Source organism: Apteryx mantelli, chromosome 17 (assembly GCF_036417845.1).
Source record: "Apteryx mantelli isolate bAptMan1 chromosome 17, bAptMan1.hap1, whole genome shotgun sequence".
Classification (NCBI taxonomy): Eukaryota; Metazoa; Chordata; class Aves; order Apterygiformes; family Apterygidae; genus Apteryx; species Apteryx mantelli.
Genome location: NC_089994.1, coordinates 6,671,083 through 6,698,547, shown reverse-complemented (window position 1 = coordinate 6,698,547; position 27,465 = coordinate 6,671,083). Strand labels below are relative to the sequence as shown.

The window sequence follows — 27,465 nt, the reverse complement described above, 5'->3', positions numbered from 1 at the left end:
CCGCTGCGCCGCTTCCGGCCCGGGGGGAAGCGGGGCCCCGCGCGCAGGTTCCGGCCGCGCTGGGGGCCCCGGCGCTACGGCAGCCAGGGCCCCTCGCCGGGGCCGCGGCGGGCAGCGTCCCGCCACCCCGGGTCCCGCCACCCCGTGCCCTGCCACCTCACCAGTGCCCTCCGCCACTCTGTGCCCTGCCACCCTGTGGCGCCCCCTGCAGCCACCCTGCCACCCGCCACCCCTCAGCCAGGCCCGTGTCCTGCCACCCCCCAGGTCCATGTCTTACTATCCATGACCTGCCACCCCACCAGGCCCCGTCACCCCCCACATCCTGCTACCCCACGTCCCGCCACCCCACGTCCCGCCACCCTACCACCCTGTGCCCCGTCACGCCAAGCTCTGCCACCCCGCCAGACCCCTGTCCCGCCACCCCGTCAGGGCCCATGTCCCCATGGCAGGCCAGTGACACCAGGTCCTTTGCCATTTGTCACACCACTCATTAATGTGGTTATTTAATATTCCTGCTAAACTGGTGTTGTAGCTGTGAAGTCGCTAGCAAAGAGTAAAGGCTCTTTACCAGTCTCTCAGCTGTTTTTCCCAGATCACCACCATGGGGAGACTGGGGATATGCTAAGGAGGTTGCGAATGTGTGAACGCTGGGATACTGGAGCTGGACAAGAAATGCACTTCCCCTCGGATGAAATCTGAGCCAGAGCCTGCTGTACACACACTGATGGTTAACTGGCCAAATAAGATAGTGTGAAAACACCAACACACAACTCTGCTCCTCTGAGGAAACTGTTCTGCTGCGGGATGGAAATTTAGAAGTCCTTAACATAACTGATGCTCGCCAAATTAAATTACACTCATATATTGCTCTCATCTATTTGAATAAGCATTTCCAGTCACACTGTCTCATTTTACCCTGTGCTCTGCTGCTTTCTTTCTTCCACTAACTGGCATAAAGTTGTGAAGACTGCAGGGTTCTGGGATGGTAGTTCTCCTTACAAGGAAATTGTGTTTTTCTTAACCAGTCAAAGTCACCTGCAAACGACAGAAGGATTTCTACCAGGTCGAGCTATAGCCTTGTGGCATGCTGTTACGTTGTGGGAAGAACGCTGTGGGGATAGAGAGACTGATGGCGCTCAGCGCCGAGTGCACGGCTGGCTCCTGTGGCGGTTTTGAGGAACAGCTGTGATTAATTTGTCTTTCGGGGTGGACTACCTCGGCACTCACCGCCTGCCGGAGGGGCTGTGAGGGGAATGTGTGTGGGAGGCTCTTCCCCAGCTCCCCAGAAGAGTTACACTGCCATAAAATGCAGCTGTTGCTATTTTTATACTTAACACAACTTAGCACTTATGTTCTTTGTCTCCAAACATGATTGTTTTCTCTCTCAATTCTTTTTTGACCCCTCTGCGTGTGCTGGTTATGTCTGCGGCACTGACTGCAGCATAGATTGGAGCTACACGCTCCCTTCACTTGTCTGCCGTTTGCCCAGCAGGAACAGTGGGTTGAATTACACAACAGCCATCCACACGCACTGAAAGCAACCGTACCTTCACCCTAGGGCCCACCCTCTCTGCTTTGCAATGGTGTTTGTTACTTGTAGGAGCCACTGACCAGTAACAAACTGCAGGACAAGGAGTGCTAACAGCTCACGAGGCTGTGGCAAGTGGTCTGTAGGAGGTCCAAGCATCACCCTGCGTTTACACTGCTTTCAGTTTAAAGTTTCGGTATTAAATACGATGGTTCCTCTGTACATGGTGATGGCCCATCCATACATGGTGCGCCACACTCCAGAGCCGTGGGGAGTCACTGGCTTGTAGATGGGACAGAGGCCATGGACACAGCTATCTCAACCTCTCCCGCTGGTCACGGGCATCTCAGCTTCTTGGTGGCTGGGCCTCACTGTTGCTGCTTCTCCTCCTCCCTCTTCTCCTCGTGACTGCTTTCTCTTCACCTCTGATTCTTGTCTTCCCTCACCACCACGTGGGAGCAGCACAGTCCAGCAGCAATCAGCCTCTGTGTCTTGTTGTGAGTTGCCGGGTCCCCATGAATTATGAGGGCTAAATAATATTACACCAGGGACAGTGAATCTTTTGCGGGGGCTTACCAGTGCTGCCCACTAAATCACCACCCACCCTCGTGGGCATGTCCGTACGCATGGTCCTTGCATGCACTGGGGTATTGTTTTCTCATGTCAGCTCAAGTGGGAGCCCTTACAGCTGTTCGTGCAGGAGATGTGGGAAGCAAGAGATTAGCTGCAGACATGCCGCGAGGGCCTGGCAGAGCTTGTGCACCCGCTGGTTTTTTGGAACCCTGGTGTTCTGCTCCAGCCTTTAAGTGCATCTGTGATTTCTGCCTCCTCCCATCCTCTGCAACCTGATGGTAGCTAGGGCATAAAACTGCCCCCCTTCCACTCCATCCAGTACCAGCCTCCACATACCAAAGGAAGACTACAGGACACCTTCTCTGCTCCTGCCCCTTTGCATACCTGTCTTAACGTTCCTTTCTTACTGCCAGACCAGGACAGAACAGAGGGGAACTGGTTCACATTCTTCCACCAACACTTCCATATTTCCTGGGTCACAAATGAGGTTCCTGTTTAACTTCCCTAGTGAGAAAGTCAGAGGTGTGACTTGCCATTGAAATCATTTATGATGACGACTCCCTCTTGCCTTCTAAGCTGCCATCTCTCTGAGATGGGACATGCAGAAACAGGTCACAGGCTTAGCCTTTACTAAACATTCCTGACATTATTCCCACAGTAATTCATTCCTTAGCTGTGTAGTTGTGTAGATTTTCCTAAATGAATAATGCCCATGAATAATGACCGTAAGCATTTTCAGTGAGAAGAATTAAATAAAAATCTTCTTGCCTCTGACACTAACTGCTAATATGATCTTTGAGAAGACACTTAATCACTTTTGCTTTTAGCTATTAGCTTTCCATCAGCCAAATGGAGATGATGCTAGGTTGGCCAAGTATTGAAAAATCTTTTAGTATACAGAATTGCAAAATATTTTGTTCCGGTATATTCAGGACCCTGCTTGTGTTCCCTGCCCACATTTCCATAGAACAAATATTTACTTTAAGCAAACATTAGAATTAGACATCACAGAAAACAAATATGGAATTACTTTAGCATTAGTGATCACACCAACAATGTGAATGTTTTAAAATTTGTGCTTGTCTGCTCAGGAAAAAGAAATGGTATCATGGGAACGGCATGGTGAATCACAACTAGACAGTGCAGCTTGAATTGCAAATGGCAGGCTGCAGGGTCAAAGGAGCAAGGCAAAATGAACGGAATAATTTTGAATAAGAAATTCACTTGAAAAAAATCTCACAGTTCACTTGCAGACTTTCCACAAACCATAAAACAAGACAAAATGAACTGATTAAATGCTTTATCAGGTATCATGACTGTGCTACAGCACCTCATAGGGCAACGCGAGGTTCTAAAAGGAGATGTTTGTAAAACACCTGCAGGATATGAACCATATGACCCCTGTGTTACTCATCACGTCAATACCCACAAGCAAAGGTCAGCTCCTTCTCCCCTTACTCACATCTACCACTCTTCAACAAACATGAGTTAGACCTGTCCTGTCTATTAAAACTCAAACAGAACATCCTGTTCAGAAATTAAGAGATTTTGGTTGTTCGCTCATAAGATGAGCAAACTTTGTCAAAGTTGTAACAATCACGACAGAGCACTTTCAGTACTGTACAGGCTGAAGGGTCAAGGAAGGTGACATCTTTACCACTGAGTCACTATTCCCTCTTGGAGACATCTTACCTTCTCTGTTCATCAGCTGACTCATTTTTAAAGATAATAAGGGACAAACAGAATGGATCTGAAGTCAGGAGAGAACTGTGTTAAGGGTATATATGACTTTAATTAAAGATGGTGAACACTGGCTTTACAAATTGGCAGCCACAAAAAGTCAAAGCTAAACTCTTGTGCCAAGGAGGTATGGTGCTCACCAGCCACCTGTGCTCTAGGCTAAAATCTCAATATCACTGTTTGGGTTATCTCCTGGAATTGGTTAAAATCAGAAAACAATTAAATCTCCAGTGAACACTGGTTGAGATGTGTATACAAGAGGCTGCCATGGCTCCCCATTACCACGCAGCCTGCTCTGGTGGCATCCCTTAATTTCAGTAGAGTTTCCCCTTCTCTTACCCCAAAGTATGTGATGAAAAAGAGGTGCAATGGCCAAAAGTCTCAGATTGTGCAGTTTAAAGTCCTTATGAATCTTCTGGTATCTGGTAGAGTTCTTTTTCCTAATATGACACAAGTTTAATTAGCCAAAGAGAAGTAGTTGCAAGCTAAGTAAAAGCTGAGTCAGCCCTGCAGCTAGATATGACAAAAACAGAAGAGCCACCCTAGAGTAAATCATATTCAGACATGCCATAAATTGCAATATAAAGGACACATGAGCAAGTGCTTCTGCATACGTGTAACTTCTCTGTCATGGAGACAAATGAGTTGGATGGTAGCAGCAGAAGAATTTACCTTAGAGTTCAAGACAGGATATATTAAAGTGCAGAGACCTCCCAGCTGGATTTTGTACTACAACCTTCCTTTCTACCCTGGGCTCCCAAGCTTGTTCCTGCACCTTTATATTGGCTGAGTGACCTGTCTCCTACCCCACCCTGAGGTCAGAAGGAGGCTTCTGAATTTAGCCGATTGTGCCAGGCTGCCAGGGAGTGATGTAGAGGAAGTTGGGCAGCCTCCTTAAGTGCTCGCTCACATTTCAGGAACGCATGCCATTGCCGTGCATGCAGAACATGCCGTTGTGCTTGGGAAACGGAAAATTGCAAGTGCACAAAAAAATCACTCATGGAGCACTGCATCCCTTCCTGGTTCCCTTACTCTAACCCAGCACTGCACACCTTCAGCGATCAGCTAACTAAACAAGAGGTTGGAGATGGGGGTATAATAAGAGGAAGTTAACTTTCAAGTAGCTATTCAGCTACTTTTCAGCTGAAGGTACTGCACGTGAAAGGCTGAGGGCTCAGTCTCAGAAGAGCTGAGTTAGGCAGCAGCAATACAAATGACGCTACGCAGACCTTCCACACGCCTTTGGCTTTGCCTGGAGAGATCTCTCCCAAAGGCAGTGTAGGCTTCAGGTCCTTCAGCTTCCTCTTGGTTTATCCTGTTATCAGGAGTGAAGGTTTGGTGATATGGACCCTTCCCTCCATGCACCAACACATTCCACAAAGGCAAATGAACAGCTATCAGGTAACTAGGACATGGCTTACCACCAGCTTGGCTCCAAATCAAACCGCTGACTTTCTTTGAATTTAATTCTTATTGCTTTGGGGAATCCAATCCTTCAAATACGTCCTTTTGTGTGTGAAAATAGAGAGGCACACAAGATAAAGACTAACTGGGAAGATGACCCAGTCTTTCTCCTGCTGATGCCAATCAGGAACAAAATCTATCTCAAATTACTGGTTACAAGAAGACAGAGTTAGGATCCAGGTAAGGCAATGAGTCTAGGTTACATTATGACAGAGATGCCTGCACACTGTCCCAGCACATGCATCTGGGCTGATTCTGAGAGTGACAGGCGCTGCGGCAGCAATCAAATACAACCTGTCTCTGGGCTGAGAGGCAGCCACCTGCCAGCCCAGGAGAGGTGAACACAGTCCACACCGTGAGCACAGACAGCCTTCGGAGGTGCATGTCCAGAGATACAGGTGCAAAAGCATGCAGCTTCTGGGGCCTCAGGCTACACAGGGTTCATGGACTGTGGCTGCAATCGCATAAATTGCAGAGCCAATGCTGATCTTCAAGTCACAATCTGTAAATTCCTGGGTGTGCTTGCAGAAAGACACCCGAAGAATTTAACTTCATCTTGTCCCCTTCATGTTTTTTCGCCACGCAATTTGCTGAAACATACACCGCATGGCGTTTCAATGTCTGGCTGACCTCCTTCATACAGCAGCGAAGAAACTCCTCTTATATTTAGAAGCCCTGTTCTAGTGTTACATATCAAGATACATGCACACTGCTGTTTTGCAGAATGCAGCTGTCCTGTAAGAAGTGAAAGATGCTAATCTGATCCAGGAGCTGAGGCCAGCAATTTCAAGTTTCCATCTGTCTCTGCCTGTAATACATGCAGGAAGGAAGAGAGCTGGACTTTAGGCATTAGTTGGTGTCTTCAGCATGCAGGCAGACTGCAGAAAAAAATGGAAACCTGAAGCAGCTTTGTGAAAGGATGACTCTGTTCTCCTGCCCAGGACACAGATGTTGAGGTGGAAGATTTTTACTGTGATTTCCTTTATCTGCTATTTTTGAAATAGTATCATTTTGAGTATACACCTGATAGCTCATTCTTCGTTCAACCTTGGTAGGTGCAATGCATAATAATAATGGGCCAAATCCAATCCATCCAGTCCTAGATGGATGAAGATGAATGGCAGGTAATTTCCAGTGCCTGTCAGAGATGTTGAAATTTGTTTGTATTGCTCCCAAAATATAAAGCAGACACTTATTCCTCCGTCAGACAACTGCATCCTGCCTTCCACATCCACTGCTGTCACCAGTGGTCAGGCTGATTTGGGCAGTCAAATGTCATTCAGCTTCCCTGCATTTGACACTTCTCTCTGTCAGGGTCTATCACACCTACAACAGAGTGGTTTGGTTGTCCAAAAAGCATATACATTTCCAGCTCCAGCTGAGTGGAGCTGAAGAAGGACCTACGTTTGACTGCATTTCTCAAACATGGTTGAAAATTTATGCAAATGTAAATAAATGAAGAGAGCTGATACCAGTACATTAGTGAAGGAAAAATAAGATTGCCTATGACACAGAAGCACTAAAGGACATTAGAGGAATTGCTGCATTTTCCCCTCTCTGTCACATTAAGTGGTTTAATATAAAGCCTTTATTTTTATACCAATCAATAGCACTGTAAGCTAGCAACATTTATCAGAAGCGCTGAAGAAACAAGGGCTCAATTCTCATTTATATTAAGGGCTAGACTTCAAAGACATTTAAGATGCAAGTTAGATTTCCAGTATGGTTTTCAAAAGCATCTGAACAAGTCAGGTGTCTAGCTCCTATTGATCTGAATCCTTGTTAGGCACTTTCAAAAATACTTCAAGTTGCCTATCCCTATCCTCTAACGCTCAAACAGCTTTAAAAATCCTTCTCCCCTCTCATCCAACTAGTTTTGGCACCACTGCCAAAAGAAGAGACCTAAACAGTTTACAGTGCTGGAGTTTAATATTTTGCAGAAGGCTGAAACTTTCTGTACATTGATGCACAAGTGTTACTACGGCAATGCAAAGTAGTGGAAATCCGGCCACTGTTATCTGGTCAGGGATCCTCTTTAGCTACCCCATTCGACCACTTTCGCCGCTCGTGGTGGGAAAGCCCCAAAAAACCCAGTGAGGGGCCATTCTGAAACCCCCTCAACACTCTTTCTAGATGCTGTTTTGAAAATGAAGCCAAGAGCCTACCTTACTGACGTTCACTTATTATGATTGTTAACCGATCTCTAACAACTTCTGAATGTATTAACTACGGCTGTCCAGTGATTTTCCACTGGAAAAATCAAGCATAACACCAAGAAGTCAATGGAATTATGTGCGCTGGTGAGAATGAAGCTGAATCCAAGCTAAGATTTTTGAATCTCTGCTTTACCACAGTTCAGCTTGTTGCTGCTTTGGGATAAACAAGCAAATAGGAATGAATTCTGTTCCCACCAGCTGTGATATAAACTGAAGCAAGTCCAGTTGACTCAGTTAGACTTTGAATACATAAATACATAGTAGTGTGACAGAACAGAGCTTGGCTTTTAACAGGCAATTGTTATATTAATCTTTTACAATCTTATTTTATAATTAAATGATGCAGCTTCATAAATGACTGAAAGAATATATAAGAACTTCTCTTCCCAGATTGTTTGTATAATATCATGTAGGCCAGAAATCCTTTATTTTTGCTTTGATTCACTTTACCCTGAAGTCGCCCAATGGGTTTGAAAAAGGGAAATTATTCATTAAAATAGGAGAGGCAAGAAAACTTAGGAAAGACAGTTCCCATATACCAGAATGGACATGAATTAAAAGTAATTTTATTCCACTTCTCAATGACAGTTCTATTATATCTGACAATACGGCAAGCTACTAAAAGTCCCACAAGACATATTAACCATTGAAATAGTATTCAAAAACTGAAGAAGAGTTCACAGAACATCTAGTTCCTGGGATCATCAAAATCAGTGGCAAGATTCCCATGTGGACAAATTCTAGCACTGTAAATGCTGAAGAAATCAACTGATTTCAGTGGTATGAGCGAAGATTTATACTGCAGTAATTAAGGATAGACTATGCATCACTGACTTCAATGAAAAACAGAATTTGGCGGAAAGAAAAATGAAAAAGCACATTAAACGTGTAATCTCAAGGCACGAAAAATACATGCTGCTTCCAGACATATGCTTTGACAAATACAGGTTTCTGGGAGATTTTTCTTTTTGATTTTTTTCTTTGATAATATGTAGTTGTACTCCTGCCAGGCTTGTTTCTTTTTTCACTTGCACCTGCAATTCTCCATGAATTTCTGGATAGTCAGTCCTGATTTATGCCAGTGCAAGGAGAGTAAGTGTAAACTGACATAGCTTGCTTGAAGATGTAGTAACAATTAAAGCAAACGAAGCAACAACCATTGAAGATGTAGCCATCTGTGTTGATCCTCACTAAAGTTTACTCCTTTGAACATGGAATATTTGGGTGATGGAACAAATATGTTATTTCAAAAAGTTTTCAGCTAATAAAAACCAGCTGTCCCATGCTGTATTTTTGTAAGATATCAAAAAATTGCATTAATTTAGAGACCATCAATTTTGTAATTTAAGGCTGTTCACTGAGTAGTAACTCAAGATCAGCAAGAGTCTATATAACACCAGTAAGGGTAGAAGAATCTGTCCATGTCTAACTGCATTGATATATAGACTATTCATAGCAAGATGAGAGGGTGAATCAAACAAAAAGACACTGACAAAGCAGAATATAATGAAACTGTGACTTGCTAGAGGAGCAATAACAAAGGGATGGAGAAGCACATTATTTAAAAAGAAGATCCTTTGTCAGATGAAAAAATAGAGAAACTTCTTACATACATGGATCAGAGAAGTTTAAAGAGAAAAATATGCTCAGCACAACTTTAATGCAGGACTGAGGCTAAGTCAAGGGAGTTCAACAACGAAAGACAACAAAAAAAAGATATCATTAAGAAAAATATGGATGCTATGGAACAAGAGTGTCTCTTAATAATCAAATGATTGAAATCAGTCACTGCGTGGTGAAAAAAACAATATGAAAGACTGAAAAGCTGAGGGTGACAAAGAAAGCAGCCGCTGAGTCAGAGTACACCCACAGCATTATAAAATCACATAGCAAGATAAAATCACAAACTTGTGGTTATGACTACTTTATGTGGAGGCTATTTTAAAGGAATATAAGTATCCTTAATGGCCTGTCCCAAAGCCCACTGGAGGCAACAGGAGTTCTCCTACTAGCTTCTACTAGTGGGTTGTGCATCAGATCCTACACTGTGCACTATAAACATCTAGATAAGTTGGCTTTGTCTGGCTGGGCTCAGTCAGGGAACATCAGGGATCCAGCATACATTCCATGTAAATCAGAAAGAAAAGGGAGTCATTAGGGCAAGATCTCATTGTACATTAGAGTAAAAGAGAAAATTCTGCTTTATACTGAGATTCCTTATAAATAAATCATTTTGAATATCTGGTCACACCACACTGATTAACTAACTGAATTATCAGTTGATCCACCAGCAACATGCCTCTGCAGAGAGACTTGTAGGGTCAAATCTAAGAGTCTGGAATGAAGAACTTCCTTTTCTTCTTACTTTTCCCCTCCTGAGATTTACATGACGACATCCTTCAAGAGCGGTCCTGGTCTTCAGATAGCATGCTGCAAGGACACAAAAATATGTATTGTTAAAGGAGGAAAAGACAGAGAGTTTGCCTGTGAATTTAAATTATTAATTCTACAGATCTAATGGATACATTATTTAGTTGCACTTGGTCTCTTAACAAACATCCCTCTGGATTAGTGGTTCAATACAGTTTTGAATCAAAGCACTAAGTTTCTAATGGCACCAGTCATCTGTCAATCTGAACTGAATTTTTAAACTGGGTTACCTGAATCAATGCAAGTTAGGCTCTTTCATTGCCAGGAAATGGGCTCTTATATGCCAAAGCTTCATGAGGGCAACAGCAACTCTGATTCCTTGAAGTGGTACATAAAAGTATTGTTCTTGCCTGACTGTTTTAGTAGGCAACTTGGCAAATACAACAGCAACACATGCCTGAGTTTTTAAAGGGACTGGGTAACCTGGGGTTTTTTGCGCCTGTGTTAGGGGTGGGAAGATCTGAGAAGTTCCCTCAAATTCCTGTTAAGGGTAGGTCTCAGACATTACCCATTTGTACAGATCTCACTGTTTTCCCTCTGGCTGCTGGGCTCTCTGCTGCTACCTCCTTTTGCATGCTCCACACAATTCCCAATTCTCCATTAAGCAGCTACCCTTAGCAGCTTCCTAACGGGGGATCCAGGACACGTGGTACTAAACAGTAAATATATCCTCGCAGATAGCATTAACTCCTTTGCTGATTGCCTGTTGGGCCCTACTCGGGACTCCAAAAGGGAATGGGCAGAATCTATTGTGGGGGCACTTCCTCCATGCACAGATGAAAACAACTGGACCAGTCTTTTTATGTGGTTTGCTAAGGAAATGAGGCTGAAATAATCACATTGCCTCTGTGCATCTATGTGTACCTGTCTGCCCACTACTCAACTTCTGAGCTCACAGGTCACATTTGATAGACAGCTAGTGGACTTCAAGCAACTATGTTTTACAAATGCAGTTAAAAGAGATAGTGGATAAATGAGAGAATCAGTTTGTGCTCTCACTGATAGAAAAGCAGCAGTGTGAGCTCACTGGTTACCTGGACACCAAGAATTAATGTGGGTAAAAGACAATAGGGATGCCCTGACTTCAGATTTTGCACTATACTGGTTACCAGCAAATCAATCCCTGCAGCCAAAGGCAGGCAGGCTTCCTTGGCTCTTTCTTTACTATGGAACGGTACAGAGAGCAGGATGGGTAGTATAAAGATCTGGAGGCTGGCTGTGTAATTCCTGTGAATTTGCTGGCCCTCAGCTTATTCTCTCTGTGAAACAGAGACACTCACTCAGTGAAATGGTTGCAAATCATTTTGAGATCCTCAGGAAGGGGATGGCAGAGAAAAAAATACAATATGCTTAAAAATAAGCTTGTATACCTTTCCCCCCTGAAGAATTATGTATAAGTTAGTAAGAAAAATGAATGCATACACTTGTTCCTGGCACAGTCTAAATGCTTGTTCCTTTTCCTTCCAGTAGGGATTACCAAAGCTACATTACTGCAAATATGCTTGATTTAAAACCCTACTGATAATGAAGCAGTATCACCTGGTACTTTCTGCAGAGCCTGGCTGTCTCTCTGTTTTCCTTCGGAGCCATGCTGACAGGTGGTAGTATTGCTGTGACTGCCTTGGGGTGAAGTTCTAGCTCAAGTGAGATTAAGGAAGGGGTCAGAAGTTCAGACTCCTCTACACGAGCATTAAAATATCATAATGGTTTGGATGAAATTCCCAAGTCGCTGAACACGACTATCCTTCTCATGCATGCACTTACCAGTGGATATATCTCCTCTGCCTATGGCACTGGGGTTCAAGGTAAACAAAGATGATGAGCTTCTGATCTGAATGAAGAGAATCCTGGGCCCTAGTCCATTGGCAGGAGTTGCTCGCATTCCTTTTCTTCAGTACTTTGGCTACCCTTCCTCATACCAGTACTGTCTCTATCTCAGCCTGGGCTGTGCAGAAGAGCTTGTTTCTTTACTTCACTCCGACTGCTTCTCCACATTTCTATTTGACTCACTTCCACTTGCCTAGACTGCAAAGAACCACTGGAGAGCTGCACCAAAGACATGGGCTTTAGCTGATGTGCTTTTTTGCTCAGTCAGGAAGCAAAACTCATACGAACTCTCATTCTGCTCCCGACAGCACTGTCAGCTTCACCTAGACGCTAGAAACAGTCTAAAAGTGTCTGCTGTAAGAAGCTGCGCATTGCTTCAGACTACTAATAGGCTATGCTGCGAACCCAGGAAGGGGTAAGAACATGTGATTCCTGTAGTAGCATGAAGTAGAATATGACATATTGTGATCCAGTTAAGAACAGGGTTTGAGACCCCTGGGGTCTCCTTCACTCAACTAAGGAGGTCCCAGCTCAGGATTGTGTTTCCCTGAATCCTGCTGGTGGGACTGAAATAACATCCAGAGACACCAAGCATCTCGTGCTGTCAGAAAAGTCCAGAATTTGGAAACTGCTCTGAAAATTTGGAGACTGCTCTGAAAAGACAGATCTTGAACTACTGAACCCTCAATCAAAGACAAAATTATTAGCTTTCACTGCTCAAAAGCCTTAGCAGGAGACAAGAAGGCTGACTCCAAATCCATTCAAGTCAGTGAAAGGCTTCTAATAGGACTTATAAAAGAGCATAAGAGCAGCTGTACTGGATCAGTGTAAACAGCTCTCTCTTCAGTATCTTGCTTCTGACAGTGACATGTTGCAGATGCCTAGAGGGAGTGTGTAAGAAAGGCTGAGTACAGAGTGATATTTCTGCCTTTGCTACCTTCTATCTCTGGCAATCTGCAGCTTAGAAACTTTCTGAGCCTGCAATTATATCTGCAACTTTGCATTTAAGCTTTCTTTTGTGAATTTCTCTGGTTGCTGTTTCAAATCATTTATATTTTTGGTATCCACAGCAGCCTGTAAGTGTAAGTTCCAGAGCTGCTTTTTATATCATGTGGAAAAGTACCTCCTTCTGCTTGTTTAAAGCTACTTTCCTCTGCTGTCCTTGATCTCATTCATAAGAGACCTTTAACTTGGGGCCTTTAACTACCAGATTCCCAAGTCTCTCCTTGCCAAGACAAAGAGATCTTGTCTATTTTATCTTTCCCCATACGAAAATTTTTTTATACCCTGCTGCCCTTCTCTATTTTTTCTCTGCCACATCTTTTTTGAGCCAGGGCACAAGAACTGCAGGCAGAATTCAGGATGTGGTTCACAGCTGAGTGCAGCCTGTCATTAGATATTCTGCCATTAACTCTCTAACCAGGCATATTACAGCAGATAAGGCCACACACAGGCTGAGGCACAGAGCGCCCTGCACTGTTTCAGTTTGTAATGATGTCTCTTTATGGAAGACAAATACGGCTCTTTCCTCACAGCAGGTCTTGACGGACAACATGCCTATGAGCACATATGCAGGGCTAGACTCAGCAGTGACATAAATACTGGTTTAAGTTACATCTGAGCAAGCAGTGCAAATGTAGTTCAGGGCAATGGACTGGCAAGGTAGGACAAGCTGACTGGAGAGGGTAGAAGTTACAGAATAGAGTAGGGAGAAATTGGGCCTCGAGCGCAACGGGGGATAGCTGTGATTCAGTACACACCGCAGCTTAACACAGAGTGATTCCTCAGTATAAAGAACACACCAAAGTTTGCATTGATCAAGACAGGCAAGTTTTATCACTCTGGTGATACAAGTGACAGTTTCCCCTTGTCTACATTCAGGGTCATGACTGCAGAAAATAGATTATTCCTAAGCGTTGGGTGGTCCCTACTCCTGGCTATATATATATATATTTATATATATATATAAAAGGATATATATATATAGATATATAGGATATATATATATCCTAATGTATGTTCTCCAAAGATAACATGCTGGTCTTTATAGATGAATGATGCTCTCCAAGGCAGCAGGACAAGTCCAGAATTGGCTCAGCACCAGGTAGATCTCGAATGAAACGTCAAGACTGTTTCTTTGATGCAGATGTAGGTGCCCACCACTGTTTTTCCTGTGCTGTTGTTGCTCTGCAACTGAATAGACCTACTAAGGTGTGCAAGAAGCTTGGGGGTCAGAGGATAGGAACTTTCTGAAAAGTGAAAGGCCATTTCTCTTCCCGAGTCCCTCAGTTCCTGCTGATCTATTTTCAGCCAGGTGAAAAAACAGCCTTTCAGCTGTTCCTGTGGTCTGTGGATTGTTATCAGATGCATGCCCATGATCTCATCCACCAGATCCTGGGCACAGAGAGCTGAATTCAAGACTTTGTGGACAGTCTAATCCAGGTCACTCCCCTTATCAGGCTACATGTGTCACAGACAATGACAAGCTAGTGCAGTGATGGGTTACGGGCACCAAACGTTACTGCGTCATGTTCCTTCCTGTTCACTCCACAGTTCATAAGCATCAGAATAGTCCAGGGGAACTGCAACAACACGCATGTCTAATCCCGTTTTCCTAGCAGGGTAGACAATAATTATTGCAGGTATAATTACTGCCAGTGTTTGTTCAAGGCAGGAATTTCTTGCACTTCCTCACTCTAGCTTCTACCATTTCTACTTTCAACAGCCCTAACTAGTGGGTTTTCTCCTGGCTGAGAGGCCTGTGGGGTACCATGGGAACCCCCTCAACTCTGCTTAAAACACAGGACCTAGTCGCTTTCCTAAGCAGGATAGAACACATACTGGATTTGGGTACTGGAAAGTGAGAAGAGGAGATGTGAGAACAAATGGATAACTTTGGCTGAAATTTTTAATGGGGCACATGGGATTTGGTACCCAAATGCTACTGAAATTCAGTGAGTTAGGCACTGACCTCAAACTGATCTTCTAGAAATATCATTCATAGAGAGGACATTACTTTTCAGTGAATGTTGAAGGAACCTGGTTCTAGATCAGGAAAAGTATTTGAGAAACTAATTCTCAGTGGTTTCAATAAAAGAGTTCAAGAGTGGCAAAGAGGAGCAGCTAACAGGGTCTTCAGCAGTTAATGTGGCAGTTTGCACAGAAGGGGGACCAGAAACTCTGCTGAAGACAGTATGGGACTGCTTGAGACTGTGCAACACTGGTGGTGATGAGCCACAGGGCACTGTTCCCAGAACTGCTGAAGCAACTGCCTGGCACAGCAAATGCCTTGACCCAGATGGAGTTTCAGAGGAAGGATGTAGTTGTCTGGCCTGTGGCTGCGGGGAGTGCCTGGTGTCTCTCCTTGAGCCTGGGGTGATGGTGGTCTCACCTGTGGGAGCTGTGCTCTGGCTGAGGAGCTAAGTCCCCAGGGGAAAGGGCTTCAGGAGAAGGTGAGCAGACTGCAGACCATCAGGGAGGACAAACAGGAGACCAACAGGGTCTTCACAGAGACCCTGCGGAGGGAAGAGCCCAAGCCTCATGATGCAAAGGATGAACAACTAGAGCAGAACAGGTGTAACCAGCCCCCTGGGAGCAGGTGAGGAGGAACCAGTTCTGCTGAGGGAGGCTTCATAGACCACTGAGCCTGCACCAAGTTTCTGCACCAAGAAGAAAAGGTGCGTGACAGTTGATGGAAATTCCCTCCTGCCAACCTGACTTGGAGTTTTGTTGCTTTCCAAGAGCTCAACCCTGGGATATTGTGGAAAAACTGCTGGGGATCACCTAGCCCTCAGACTCATTGTCCCTTGCTGTTCATCCATGTGGCTACCAATGATAATGCCAGGGGACATCCTGAGTGCACTGAGAATGACTACAGGGTGTGAAGGGTGAGTGGGCTCAGGTGATGTTCTCCTCAACCTTGCTGGCAACAGGAAAGGCTCAGTTAGGAGTGGGCGCTTCCTGCAGGTAGTTGCAGGCAGTGCTGTGGCTTTTATGACCACTGAACCCTCCTTGAGGAATGAGGACTGCTGGAGAGACCTGGCAAACATTGTCCATTCCTCTTTTAAAAAGTGCAAGCAACAATCTAAGGATATGCAGAACAGCTACACTAATACTTTAAATAATGGTAAGTGTGGTGAAAGAATAACTAATGAGAGAGAGAAAAAGCTGTAAAACATCTACACAAATGCCGTATGATAGAAAGAAAGTGCACATTCTTAATATGTGTCTTTGAAGGAGTCAGCAAGACCATGGATAAATCAGAATGGGCTGGTAAAATTTATCAAAGGCTTTATGAATACTCAGTAACACCTGCTGTGAGAGGCTCTAGAAGTCAAGGCAAAAAAGATAAAGTATTGATACAGATTAGAAACTGGGTGGTAAACAGCATCCACAAGGGATACAGGAGTATGGAAGGAGAATAAAAGGGGGATACTCCCAATGGATGCTCGTTATTCTTTCAAGACCAAGAAAGTCCACAAGGAATGTCAGCAGGAGCAACTCAGTAATGAGGCAGCTGATGAATTCCATGTGGATAAAACACAAGATACTGAATCCTGGAAGGGTCAAGCTTTTCATATGTATTGCTGTAGTCTAAATTAACTTTCATGACAAATGCATGTGCAGGTCACAGAAACATCAGATCTGTGCCTAATGGTAAGCAAATTAATTAATTACAGGGATAACTGTCATATTCTTCTATTAAGGCTATTTTGTACCATCTTACTAACATTGAAGTATATATATTTGCTAGTACATAAGTAATTTTACACTCACTTCACATTAGCAGAGAGTACAAAGTGGCTTTTGGTAAATAATCATGACCAAGGTGTACAGACGGAGGTACAAGACAACTTCATGGAGAATGCAATGTCATCCAGGTGCACACCAGTGGCATGTCAAACTCAAAGACAATTTAACATAAGATAAAAATGCCCAAGAGTAAGGCAACAAGGCAGACTCAGATTTATGGAAGGATTCAGGTAAGCATAGAGAGTGGAAAGGACAGTTGGGTGCTGCTGTTCACCCATTTTCACGTCAGGAGAGTAAAGAAAATTGTTGTTCCCATCACACACTTTCTTAGAAACAAAATAAAAAAACAACAGAAAGGGCTCTTTGGAGGGTGACAGGTGAGGGTGGGAAGGGAAGTAGTGAAGAGCCTGGAAAGCTAGGGAGAAGGGTGAATCCACTAAACCTGTCACTTGAGTCCTGACAGAACTGAAGATACCATTTGGCCAAGAGGCCTCTATGGAGATGCTACTGAGTACAGAAATTAATATCCCAGTGTGCTGAGGATTTCCAGGCACCTGGGAACACTTCTGTCTAATGCATTTTTTTCTTAGGAAGAAAAATAACAACAAAACCCTGAAAAGACAAAATTTAAGAAGAAAGGCAATAAAGCCCAATTATACTGATTTATTGCTGCTTAATTCCTCCAGGGTAGGAGTGAGAGGTGCTTACAAATACTAGATAGATGTAAAGAGCTAACTACCTCTAATTTCTGGCAGTGGGCACATGGGAGCATTCACACATTCAGCAAGCAGGGTCCTACTGTAGTGCAACTGAAATGCTGACTGCAATTACATGTAGCTAGCTGTGCCCTGGTTAATGTAAATGCTTTTGGCCAGCGGTTTCAGCTATTCCTCATGCTGTCTTTCTCTCTTTCTGCTTAGAAAAAAAGAACTGAATTGCTATCCTTGTCTGAGAAATGATGAGTAAGGTGGCAGAAGTGAACAGAGGAATTTACTGCTGCTGTCAATTACAAAACTTGGCACACCCAGCCTGAAGTGACTTGCCTTTAAATCTGCGAGGACTGCACAAATACAAGCTGAATCAAAATGAGATTCATGCTTGCAAAGGGTATGGGAAACTAGTGAATGATACAGTCAGCTTCTGACTCTGTGGCACCATCCTCTAACATCCTAGAGAAATGAACTCCGGTTCCATTAACTTCTCTGCAGTTCAACATGGTACACTTCAAGTTTTTGTCTGAAAATGTTGCGCATGCTTAACCAGTTACCCCATTCTGCTCCCCAGAGATGTTTGCATTTCAGTGGTGGATGAGGTGATCTCTATTTATAGTTTATATGTAAGTTTGGGCAGCCTCTGGAAGGCTTAGGGAAGACGGTGCTCCAACCAAAACAGCTAACAATAAATGGATTCAAATGGGTGATTTTCATGGGGAGTGCACACTACTAATGAGAAAAGAACTTATTGTTGCACAACCCTAAGAAAGGTATTAATGCCCCAATTATTTTTGTCCTCTTTTCTTAATAGACTTGTAATCCACCTGAGTAACCACTTTGTATACAGAAACTCATTTCTCTAGCTTCTTCATTACAGTTCTAGATATACCAGGCAGATCAACTATACAGCACCGAATGTGAACAACTTTCATCCACAGCAAGCCAAGTCAAAATTGCATTTGTAGTCACTTTTGATATAGTCATGATTACCTTAATATCAAATAGTAAAATAGTAATTGCCTTTCTTCTCCTCCTTGGAAAGTTAAAAAAAAAAAAAAAAAGAGCCATTGGACAGATAATAATACTGAAAATTTGCACTTATGGACACTACTACTTGAAATCTAAGGATCTCTATGCATTTGGTCTTGCAGACGGAGAAACTGAAGGACTGAGAAAATAAGCAACTTGCCTAAAGTAAACATCTAAGGGAGCTGCAAGAGTTTCTGGAACTGCTGCTAATACTCAGTCCTTTGCATTTAACCACAGAAAATAGCATTTCCTTAATTATAAAATAAGAAATAAAAATTTCTCTTTTGGAAAACATGAGTGCATCTTTAAATTACAACATTAGTAGGTGGTTATGACAGTCTTTAGTTTCTTATTCTGAAGCCCTCATACAAGGAAGAACTTGTATTGGGACTGACTGCATTTGCTTACCGTTGTGAAGTGAACTACACAATAGATTCCAATGATGACAAGGCCAATGATAATTGATGCGACAGCAATCCAGAGCGCATTGCGACCCAGTCTTTTTGACCCTTCTATATCTCCTTGATTATAACTGTTTAAAGCCTGTAGAAGAGAAATAGAGAGTTTGTGACTATTGTTAACAAAAATCAGTACACAAAGCAATGCAACTGACTTGACTAATATTAAGTTTATGCAAACTGGTACTGCAGAAAGGACTTCAGAAAATGCTGATTTGTTTAGTAACAATACATTTGCACTGTGTACAGTTCAAGGTAACCAGGGAATTGCTTTTCTGTTTCACTCGTTTTCAGTACTGCTCATTGCAACTACAGGTCTTCATCTTCAGTGGTGAGCAGGAGGTGGTGAGGTGGGAACAGTGGTAAGGAACTTGTATGAGGAGTTTGCTTGTACACACCAGCATAACGGCTGTCAAACCAACTCTAATCCACCCACTCGCATAAGTCAGTGGTTTGTATCTCTGGAAATAGTATTTCTGTAGTATACGTGAACTGTAGTTTGTACAGTTAACAGAAGCTGGCCACTTCACTGCAATGAAATCAACTCCGACCCTCTATGGGACCATAGCATGAAGAGGAAGATAAATAGGCTGCGTTTTACAGAAAGCCTCAGGAAAACTCCTTAAAGAAAGCTTACTAATTTCCTGTTTTTCCAGCGCTATACTCTTTAAAACCAAGTTTGAAGAATTAATAGGTAGTATGCTGGTGATGGAAAAAGCAAAACAAAGAAATCTAGATTATCTGCGCAACACATCTGAGTGCCATTTTTGCAGACTAGCGATTCTGTCCCTCTGTATTTTTGGAACACGGTGATTATTATTATTATCATACACATCCAGAGGTGTGCATCAGACATACAGATACTGCCTCAACAGCCTGAGTTTATGTCTATCCGTCCATGATTTAGCAGATACTTTATATTCATTAAATACAGAGATTTCAAGATGTGATAGGACCACTCTGATCTTCTACTCTTGTGTGAGACAGACTGTAGGATTTTCTGAGTTAATTTTTGTTTCAACCAGAGCGTATTTTTAAAAAAACACATTTTAAAAGAACACACAGAAATATTCCAGCATATTAGTCTAATACCGTTTGTAGTAACTTTCCCAAGAATAAGACGCTATCAAAGAACTTAAAAAAGGAGATTAATGCTAATAATTATTTTGAAAGATCTGGGGAGTTTGAGTTCATAAACCATAAGATTGGGTCCAGATTTCTTTATCAGACTGCACTATTGAACTATCCCAGCATATTTCCTGGATGAATTGGTTATTCATGACCTGTTCTTTAGGATTTCATAAGTATTCCAGGCCTGCCCAGAAGCAGGGGAAGGTGGAAACCTGATCAAATGAACCATGGACTAAATAATATAGGTTGTCTTTAAAAAATGACTGCATGAGGTATCACCATGTGCTATTACTAAAGTGCTTTGGTTATGAATCATTTTTTATAGCAGAGATAGAACAACAGTTAATTCAACAGAGTGAATACCTGAGACTGTGGGGAGCAGGAAAGGAATGAACACAGGTGATAATTACACAAAGTTAAAGCTTCAAGTCCTATCTATCTGGGTCATTTTTTTCCACTAAAAGCCAAATTCTGCCCCTTCTGTGCTGATAAAAGTGCCTTCATTGTCACACATACTTTACAGCTAGAGAGGCTTTTAAACTTAGTCTGAGGTTATTCAGACAAATGGTTTTAAAGCAGTTAGACAAAACAAAAAGAAAAAAAGAGCCTTTCGGCAAAGAGGAAATTACTTCTAACACTTTTATTTCATCATTTATTTCCATTACAGCTTGGCTGAGAACATTCAGGCTCATTTGAAAGATCCTGATGAGAACAAGGGCAAGGGACCAAAGGTATTCAAAGATTTGATTCTCAGGAAAATTAGGCACTTTGAAGCGCAAGGGATCTTACAAGGGTCTTAAAGGTGACGCTGCCAATGAAATTCACTGCAGGAACATGCACAGGTGCCCGACTTGGTTACAGGACAGCTTCAGAGTCATGGCACCTCTCCCATATCAAGCACAGCAAGTTAGCACAACACTAACTTTTGCTGCTGTACGGAAATGTAACCATCTCAAGCTTAAGAAACACTAGTGTCGTGCCTAATGAAATGCCTAGGTTACCACTATGTGACCAGGAAATCCTGCAGTCTGATCCAAAGCGGAGTGGTGGATTTGGCAGGAGATTCATTGGCTTCTATGGGCTTTCGTTCAGGCCATGAACACCACCACCACAGTGCGGCATCAAGCGTTCCTGAGGTTTTCCTCAAAATGACACAGGGAACGACATTTAGGTTACATGGCAGCTGCTAAGTATTTTCGAAAATCTGTGCTTCTTTCAAATTCAGCCCTACCTCTGAATTTCATATTCTCCTACTGCTATTTTAACTTCCAACAACATTTTTATCATGGATCTAGCAGTTGCACTCTCTGCCTAAATGTGCTTAGCCATGGATGTACAGCACGACAGGCCCGAAAAACAGAAGCATCTCACTAGACAGCTTTGCTCTTCTTGCCAAGCAAAGCACTCTAGCTGCTAAAGCATACTTAGACTTCAGAGGATACCAAACATTGCTATGGAGCCTTTTTTTCCCCCTCTCAAGCGGAAAAATAATTAGGGACATTATCTGTGTTCTGTCAATTAGTGAACACACAGAAATTAATGGGCTAGATGAATCCTTAGTGTTAGCACTGCAGTAAGATCACTTGTGCCAAGGCAGTCCCAGAGCAATGAAGCCTATATTCCTACAATTGCATCTCAAGGCTACTTGCTCTCTAGTGTCTAAGAAAGGCTGAGCTGCAGATGCACTCTTGCCCTTAAAGACAGCACTGATACATTTCTTCTCTTCCTGGCAGCCTACTTTCCTAGACATTTCTCTATCATATTTCCCTGGAGAATATCTCGATTATCTCTGCTTTGCTGTCAAATTTTGTTGAGGTTGGCCAGTAGACTTAAAAGACATAATGGAGAAAGAGGGAAGAGATGGAAATGAGAGTCAGAGACACAAACATAGAGTCAGATAGGATGACTGCTCAAACCTTGTTTCCTTAGGGTATCAGGCTAAAAAGCCAAACCTGATCATTTGGGCAGAAAGACAGCAGCTGTGCCGAGGCACAGTCATCCCAATTCTCCACTGATGGGAATTCTTGTTACAAGGGGTGGCCAGCAAAGCTCCTCTCATGTAAGTTACTCCACTATGTTTTTCCAACAGTCCTGTCTGCAGGAGAAAAGCTTTTTTAGGTTTTCCCAAAATATATTCAGGAAGGTCAATAAAAAGGAGTATCAGAAAAAACATGGCTTGGCTTGGTCTTGGGCAGGCTGACTTCTCCTCCTGCCTCTGTCAGCAACTGCGAATGTAGCGACTTTGACTACAGGGAGAAAAATGGAAAAGCATCGCTGACACCAAAGCCCTGACTTTGCTCCTCTCACCCATCAGAGGACTAGCTTTCCATGACATCTAGAGTGTGGCCCTGCAAACACTTTATACTCAGATCCCCATCCATGCGGTCTCTGAATGGAAATGGCGTAAGACGTGGATGGCAGCACCAGCTTGCAGTTCTGTAGCACTTTGCTAATGTATTTAAGAAGCCTGGAGAAAGTCCATGTAATTCCTGCAGATACTGCATAAATAATTCACCCTGTACACTTTAATAAATAATGCCATTTTAATAAAAATCCACAATGAGGAGGATGAAATTAGCATTAAGGATAAAGAAGAGGATCTGGGAGAGACAGCAAGGAGACAGAAGCTTCTTTATTAAGAGGCTTACATTAAATAGTATAATTTAGACAATATTCAAGAAAAAAGAAAGATTTAGGGGAGCTGGTTGGGGTCTGATGTAAAGCTCTTTTAAGTTAATTTACTTCCATCCACTTCAACAGGCCCTTTGATCAAGCCTTCTAAAGCCTTAAATGCTACATCTGTGTTTATTTCCAAGGGCTAGCCAATACATACAAGAAACAGCATCTGCAAGTAACATTCAGACTATCTAACTTTTACAACCAATTTCAGTCATTTCCAGCCTAATACCATATGATAATTTCTCAGACTTCTGCTACCTCGCTCACTATGACTTCATAAACTAAAGCCATGCTTCTGCAGCTGCTAATTTACTTGGGCAACCACGTTGACTTCACCAGGCTTGCACATATCTATCTGTAAAAGATAGTCTCAGTTCAGCAGTGAAACAACCTAACCTCATACAAAAAGAAATTTGCTGAATTAGTTACAAACCATTAATTCCTTTTAATGTGCATTTTCTGTTCCACATCCCTAGAACATCCAAGTTATTGCAAAAGCAAAAAGAACACTGAATTATTGCAGAAATCCTCCTCTACATCCCTTACAAATCTGGGCAGTCCAAACTGAGGTTATCTGATCAACAACTTCTGTTTTCCACGAGCCAGGTTGCAACAAACCTTATTTGGCTTTGCCTGCATAGAGGCTCTCTCTCCAGTTCAGACCAAAGGAAGAGTGAGACATGCTAGCGCAGTACGACTCCTCACTGCGCACAACAAACGAGCAAGGAGGAAAAAGACAGACTCAGGCAGCGACTCAGGACCAGGCTTGATCTCTGCTTTTTGCCAAATGAAACAGGCAGATGATGAGCAAGACACAATGAACGGGGAGTTTGCTCTGCATACTGTACAGCTGCATGCAAACGCTAGACTTCTGTGTCTCCAGGGATGGGCTGAAAACGTTGCAGAAAGCTTATCAGTTTGCAAAGACGAGGGCCACACAAACGTGTTTAAGAACAGCTGCTGAGCCTTGTTGTTTGATATTACTGAAGTATGTAATGCTTCCCATATAGTGTCCCCTATAGTGGTAGATGTGAAGGTACCTACAACCTACTTTAAGAAAATATATTTCAAAATAAACTTTCTAACTGAAGACAAGTACAGCTGTACAGGAACACTGGTCCCTGTGCTAACCTGACCTGACCAAAGCCAATACACTATTCATGGCTTTTTAGGATCCGAGCTAGAAGAGGTCATGTCTCAGGAACCAATTCCATCCTTTGCTGTCCCATGACTTCTAACACCCCCTTGCTCCCTCTCTCTGCTTGAGTACACGAATGTACAGACAAGGCATCTGAATCCAGGGGCAACAAATGGAATCAAAAAACTTATCATTATCAGAACCCAGATTTTTATAGCTGAACTGCATGTTGTTTGAACCACGCAAATGATCAAACAGAAATGCAACAGTATAAAGAGGAAGTTACAGGCAAAGAAATAGGGAAAAATAGCTTTTGAGAGACTGTTTTGAAGTTGCTGCAAATCTAATGTCACATGGATTCAGATGAGCAATCTGCCTCACAGATCTTTGAAATAAGAGAACTGAAGGTGCTGTATTGAGAAAGGCCAACAAGGTTCATTAAACTACCAGACCTAAGTTCTGGTAATTAAAAATACCTACTTGATTCATTTTTTAGGGTTGTCCCACAGTCTCCCTCTAGCTCCCTGATTCCATAAATCAGATACAGCCAGTCCTCAGATGCAGCGGTGTTTGGGTTCACAGTAGGGGAAAGAGGCACTCCTGCAGATAAGGAGCCAAAGAGCTCAGCATCTCACAGCCCAGCCACAGTCTCGCATCAGAGGACTCTCTGCCGCTCCATGAGCTTCCTGACCTGGCACCTGTGCTCCACCCTCCTGCCTGATGCCTGTGGTCTCACCTACGTGGTGAGAAGGAATGGCAAAAGTCTGAGCTAGGCACCTTTAGGGTAGAGCGATTGTACAGCAACATAATACAGCCGCTGGAAGCAACAGGAAGCAGGAGAACCTATGGCATCTGGCTGGAACTGCAGAAGAGTACTGCAGTGAACAGTAATCCTACAGCCAGGAGCCCTGGCCAAGAGCCTGGGGTAAACAGATCTCCATTTACTGAAACTGCTGAGCAACCTTAACACCTGCGAGTGACCAGGAACTAGTTTGAGAGGGCAGCTCTTGTAACACCAGCATTTCAACTCACTGATGTCGTTACCTTTCACTTCCACTGGCTAGCCTTACTCCTCTGTCATGATAAAGAGCTTTCTTTCAGAAAGGAGGTAAGGAACAAGAAGAAGTTATCACCACAATGGGGAGGACTTGGGAGAGCTCCATTCCAGAAATAAAGTCAAGGAGATAAGATCTAGAACAATAATGCCCTCAAAGGTGAGAAAGAAATGAGGAAACAAGTGCCAGAGTTGTAACTGGGGCAGCAGAAGAGATGGCATGGACTGAAGACAAATCTGTCTTTTAACTCGGGGGTGTGCTAGAGCCCAGACTCTACTTTTAGTGGGAACACTATCTTCATTGTCAGAATTGAGAGCACCTAAAAAGGACATGACACAGGCAAATAGCGTGCTGAACCGTGCCCCTTTTGAAGCCAACAGGACCTTTCCTTTCAGGCCCATTCTAGGCACTGGAAATTTATAGAGAACTCCACTTCTATGGGTCTGTCTTTCTTCTGACACAAGATCTCAGCAATCTTTGCAGACTGCATAGGGATCTTCTGTAAGAAAATAAAATAACCCACTCTTGTATCTCGGTGTTAACCCACAGGGACTTTAAGAAACAAGCTGGGAGAGAGGGAAGATGTAGATCCCAGCAGAAGTGGAGATAAAACAGCGCAGGTTACAATGCAGAAGCCGGAGTTGAGGTGAGTGGCAGTTACAAGCCGCAGCTCTAAAAGGCAGGGGAACAGGGCTGTGGTAAAGAAGTTGGACATGTTATTGTTATGGGAAAGGAAGGGTAAGAACGATGTTGAAATAAAAGGCATTCACACATGCTGGAGGTCATTGGTTTGGTTTTTGTTTTCTCCCTTTAAGGGAGTGGGCAGCTGAGACCTGCATAGACTGTTCAGCATTCAGGAAGTGCTCTTCCCACCATGGTTTCTATATATCCCATGGAGGCAGTTACTTAAGCTTGACTCCAAAAGCCTGCATGAACTTCAACTAGGGCGGGGGCGGTAATTTCTCCATATGGGGTGCAAAAATCTTTAGAGGCCAAATTCTGTCCTTGGCAGTTAACTTCTGTGCAGCCCCGGTGCTTTGGTGAAAGTACGGTCATAGTGAACACACGCTCACAGCCCCAGACCATCAGCTCTCACTACTTTGTATAGCACCCTAAGTGTCCACAGGCAGAAATGATGCTGGCTACCAGCAGAACCAAATCTTCTTCAGTCAAGGAAGCAAGCATATAGTATATAGTATAAAGCATACAGAGCATACATAGAGAGAAGATATAGTATATAGTACAATCAATAACAAAGAAAATAAGCAGTATAAGGACAGTATGCCTTTCTTTTCTGTAAGAAAACAGTTGTGAAGATGGTTTTGGAATGACTCTCTTAAATAATTTTCAAGCTTAAGCATGCATCCTGATATCAAGCTGTAATTTCCAATTAATCTTATTAGTTTTAAAAGAGTGTGTTTTAGTAGATTTTGGATAGAGGTAACTATCCCACTACCTAATTGCGAAAAGAAACAGCTATATTTTTTACTTACCTTTTCAGCCTGGCTCTCAGAGAAAAGGATGAAAATACACAACATGTTTTACACCCTTTTCAGTTCCTAAACAACAGAAATACACTGCAGTATTACTGATTACACTGATCATGTGTCCTATCAGAAAAGTCTGGATCTGACTCTGCAACTCTTAACTCAGAGAAGAAAATTCTGTTCTAATAATCCTTATGATCTTAATGAGATTGCTGTATTATTAAGGACTATTCAAGTGCATTAGGGCTTGTAGTAGTACGTTTGTTCTCTCAGCGTACTCAGTGCTTAATTTTACATGTTTTTTTGCCAATAAGCTAAAATTATTATTGTTTTGTATATTATTGTAGCAAATAAAATTAGTATCGGGCAGAAAAGCCTGTTTACTGCTAAAGATGACACTTCTATTGTAACTGATTAGCCAAAGCAAAGACCACATCCAGCCACTTGCACGCATAAACACGTAACATTCCGTGTGCAAGTTAGTTGATGTAACAAATCCCATTAATTGCAATAAACTTCTCTCACATAACCGGGTACTGAAAACTTGCTGCGAATCGCCTTTCCCTCCAGGTTTTGCGCCTGGTTTCAGCTGGCCTCTATGTGCTGGGAGAGCCGAGTGGCGACCCTGACTGATCCCGCGGATGCTCTCACGCTTGCTGCCTCCCCTAACCCGGTGGCCAGGCGTCGGGGGCGAGAGCTTCCAGGGGCGGCCGGATCCCCGCTCCGCAGGGGGCCGGCGCCGCTGCCCGCCGCAGCCGGAGCCGCAGCCCGCGGCCGGGGTCGGGGCCGGGGCCGGGGCCGGCGCGGCCAGCCGGGGGGCGCCCGCCTCGTCCCCAAGCCCCCGCCGGGGCCGCGGGTTCGCGGCCGGCCCCCGCCGCGGCCGTCGGGGCGCCACTCACCATGACGGCGAAGACGAAGGAGACGATGTTGACGGGATAGGCGGGGCAGAAGCAGGCGAGGATGCTGAGGAGCAGGTAGTTCTTGGGGCGCGGGCTCGGCGGCCCGTCGGGCAGCTCATCCTCGATGTTGGTCTCGGGGCTGCTCTCCAGAGCCCTCTTGATGTCGGCGCCGGCGGCGAACGCGGACATGGGGCTGCGGCGCGGCGGGCGGACGGGCGGCTCGGAAAGGCCAGCGCCGCGCACCGGGCAGGCGGGAGGGACCCGGCCGCGGCGCCGAGCCAAGGGAGCCGCCCGGCGCGGCGCTCGGCGGCGCGGGGGCGGGGGGCGGCTGCCGCTCACGGCTACG

At 43.8% G+C, this 27,465-nt stretch overlaps 1 protein-coding gene across 1 annotated transcript; it reads right to left on the bottom strand.

The window, feature by feature from the left end:
- Positions 1-8,071: 8,071 nt before the first annotated feature.
- Positions 8,072-27,368, bottom strand: TMEM233 (transmembrane protein 233). The gene is made up of 3 exons (XM_067306805.1): positions 27,120-27,368; positions 18,681-18,815; positions 8,072-9,951 (listed from the first exon to the last, which is right to left on the bottom strand). The coding sequence occupies exons 1-3, from the start codon at positions 27,306-27,308 to the stop codon at positions 9,940-9,942; spliced, it is 336 nt and encodes a 111-aa protein (XP_067162906.1). The 5' UTR covers positions 27,309-27,368; the 3' UTR covers positions 8,072-9,939.
- Between the last annotated feature and the right edge of the window lie 97 nt (positions 27,369-27,465).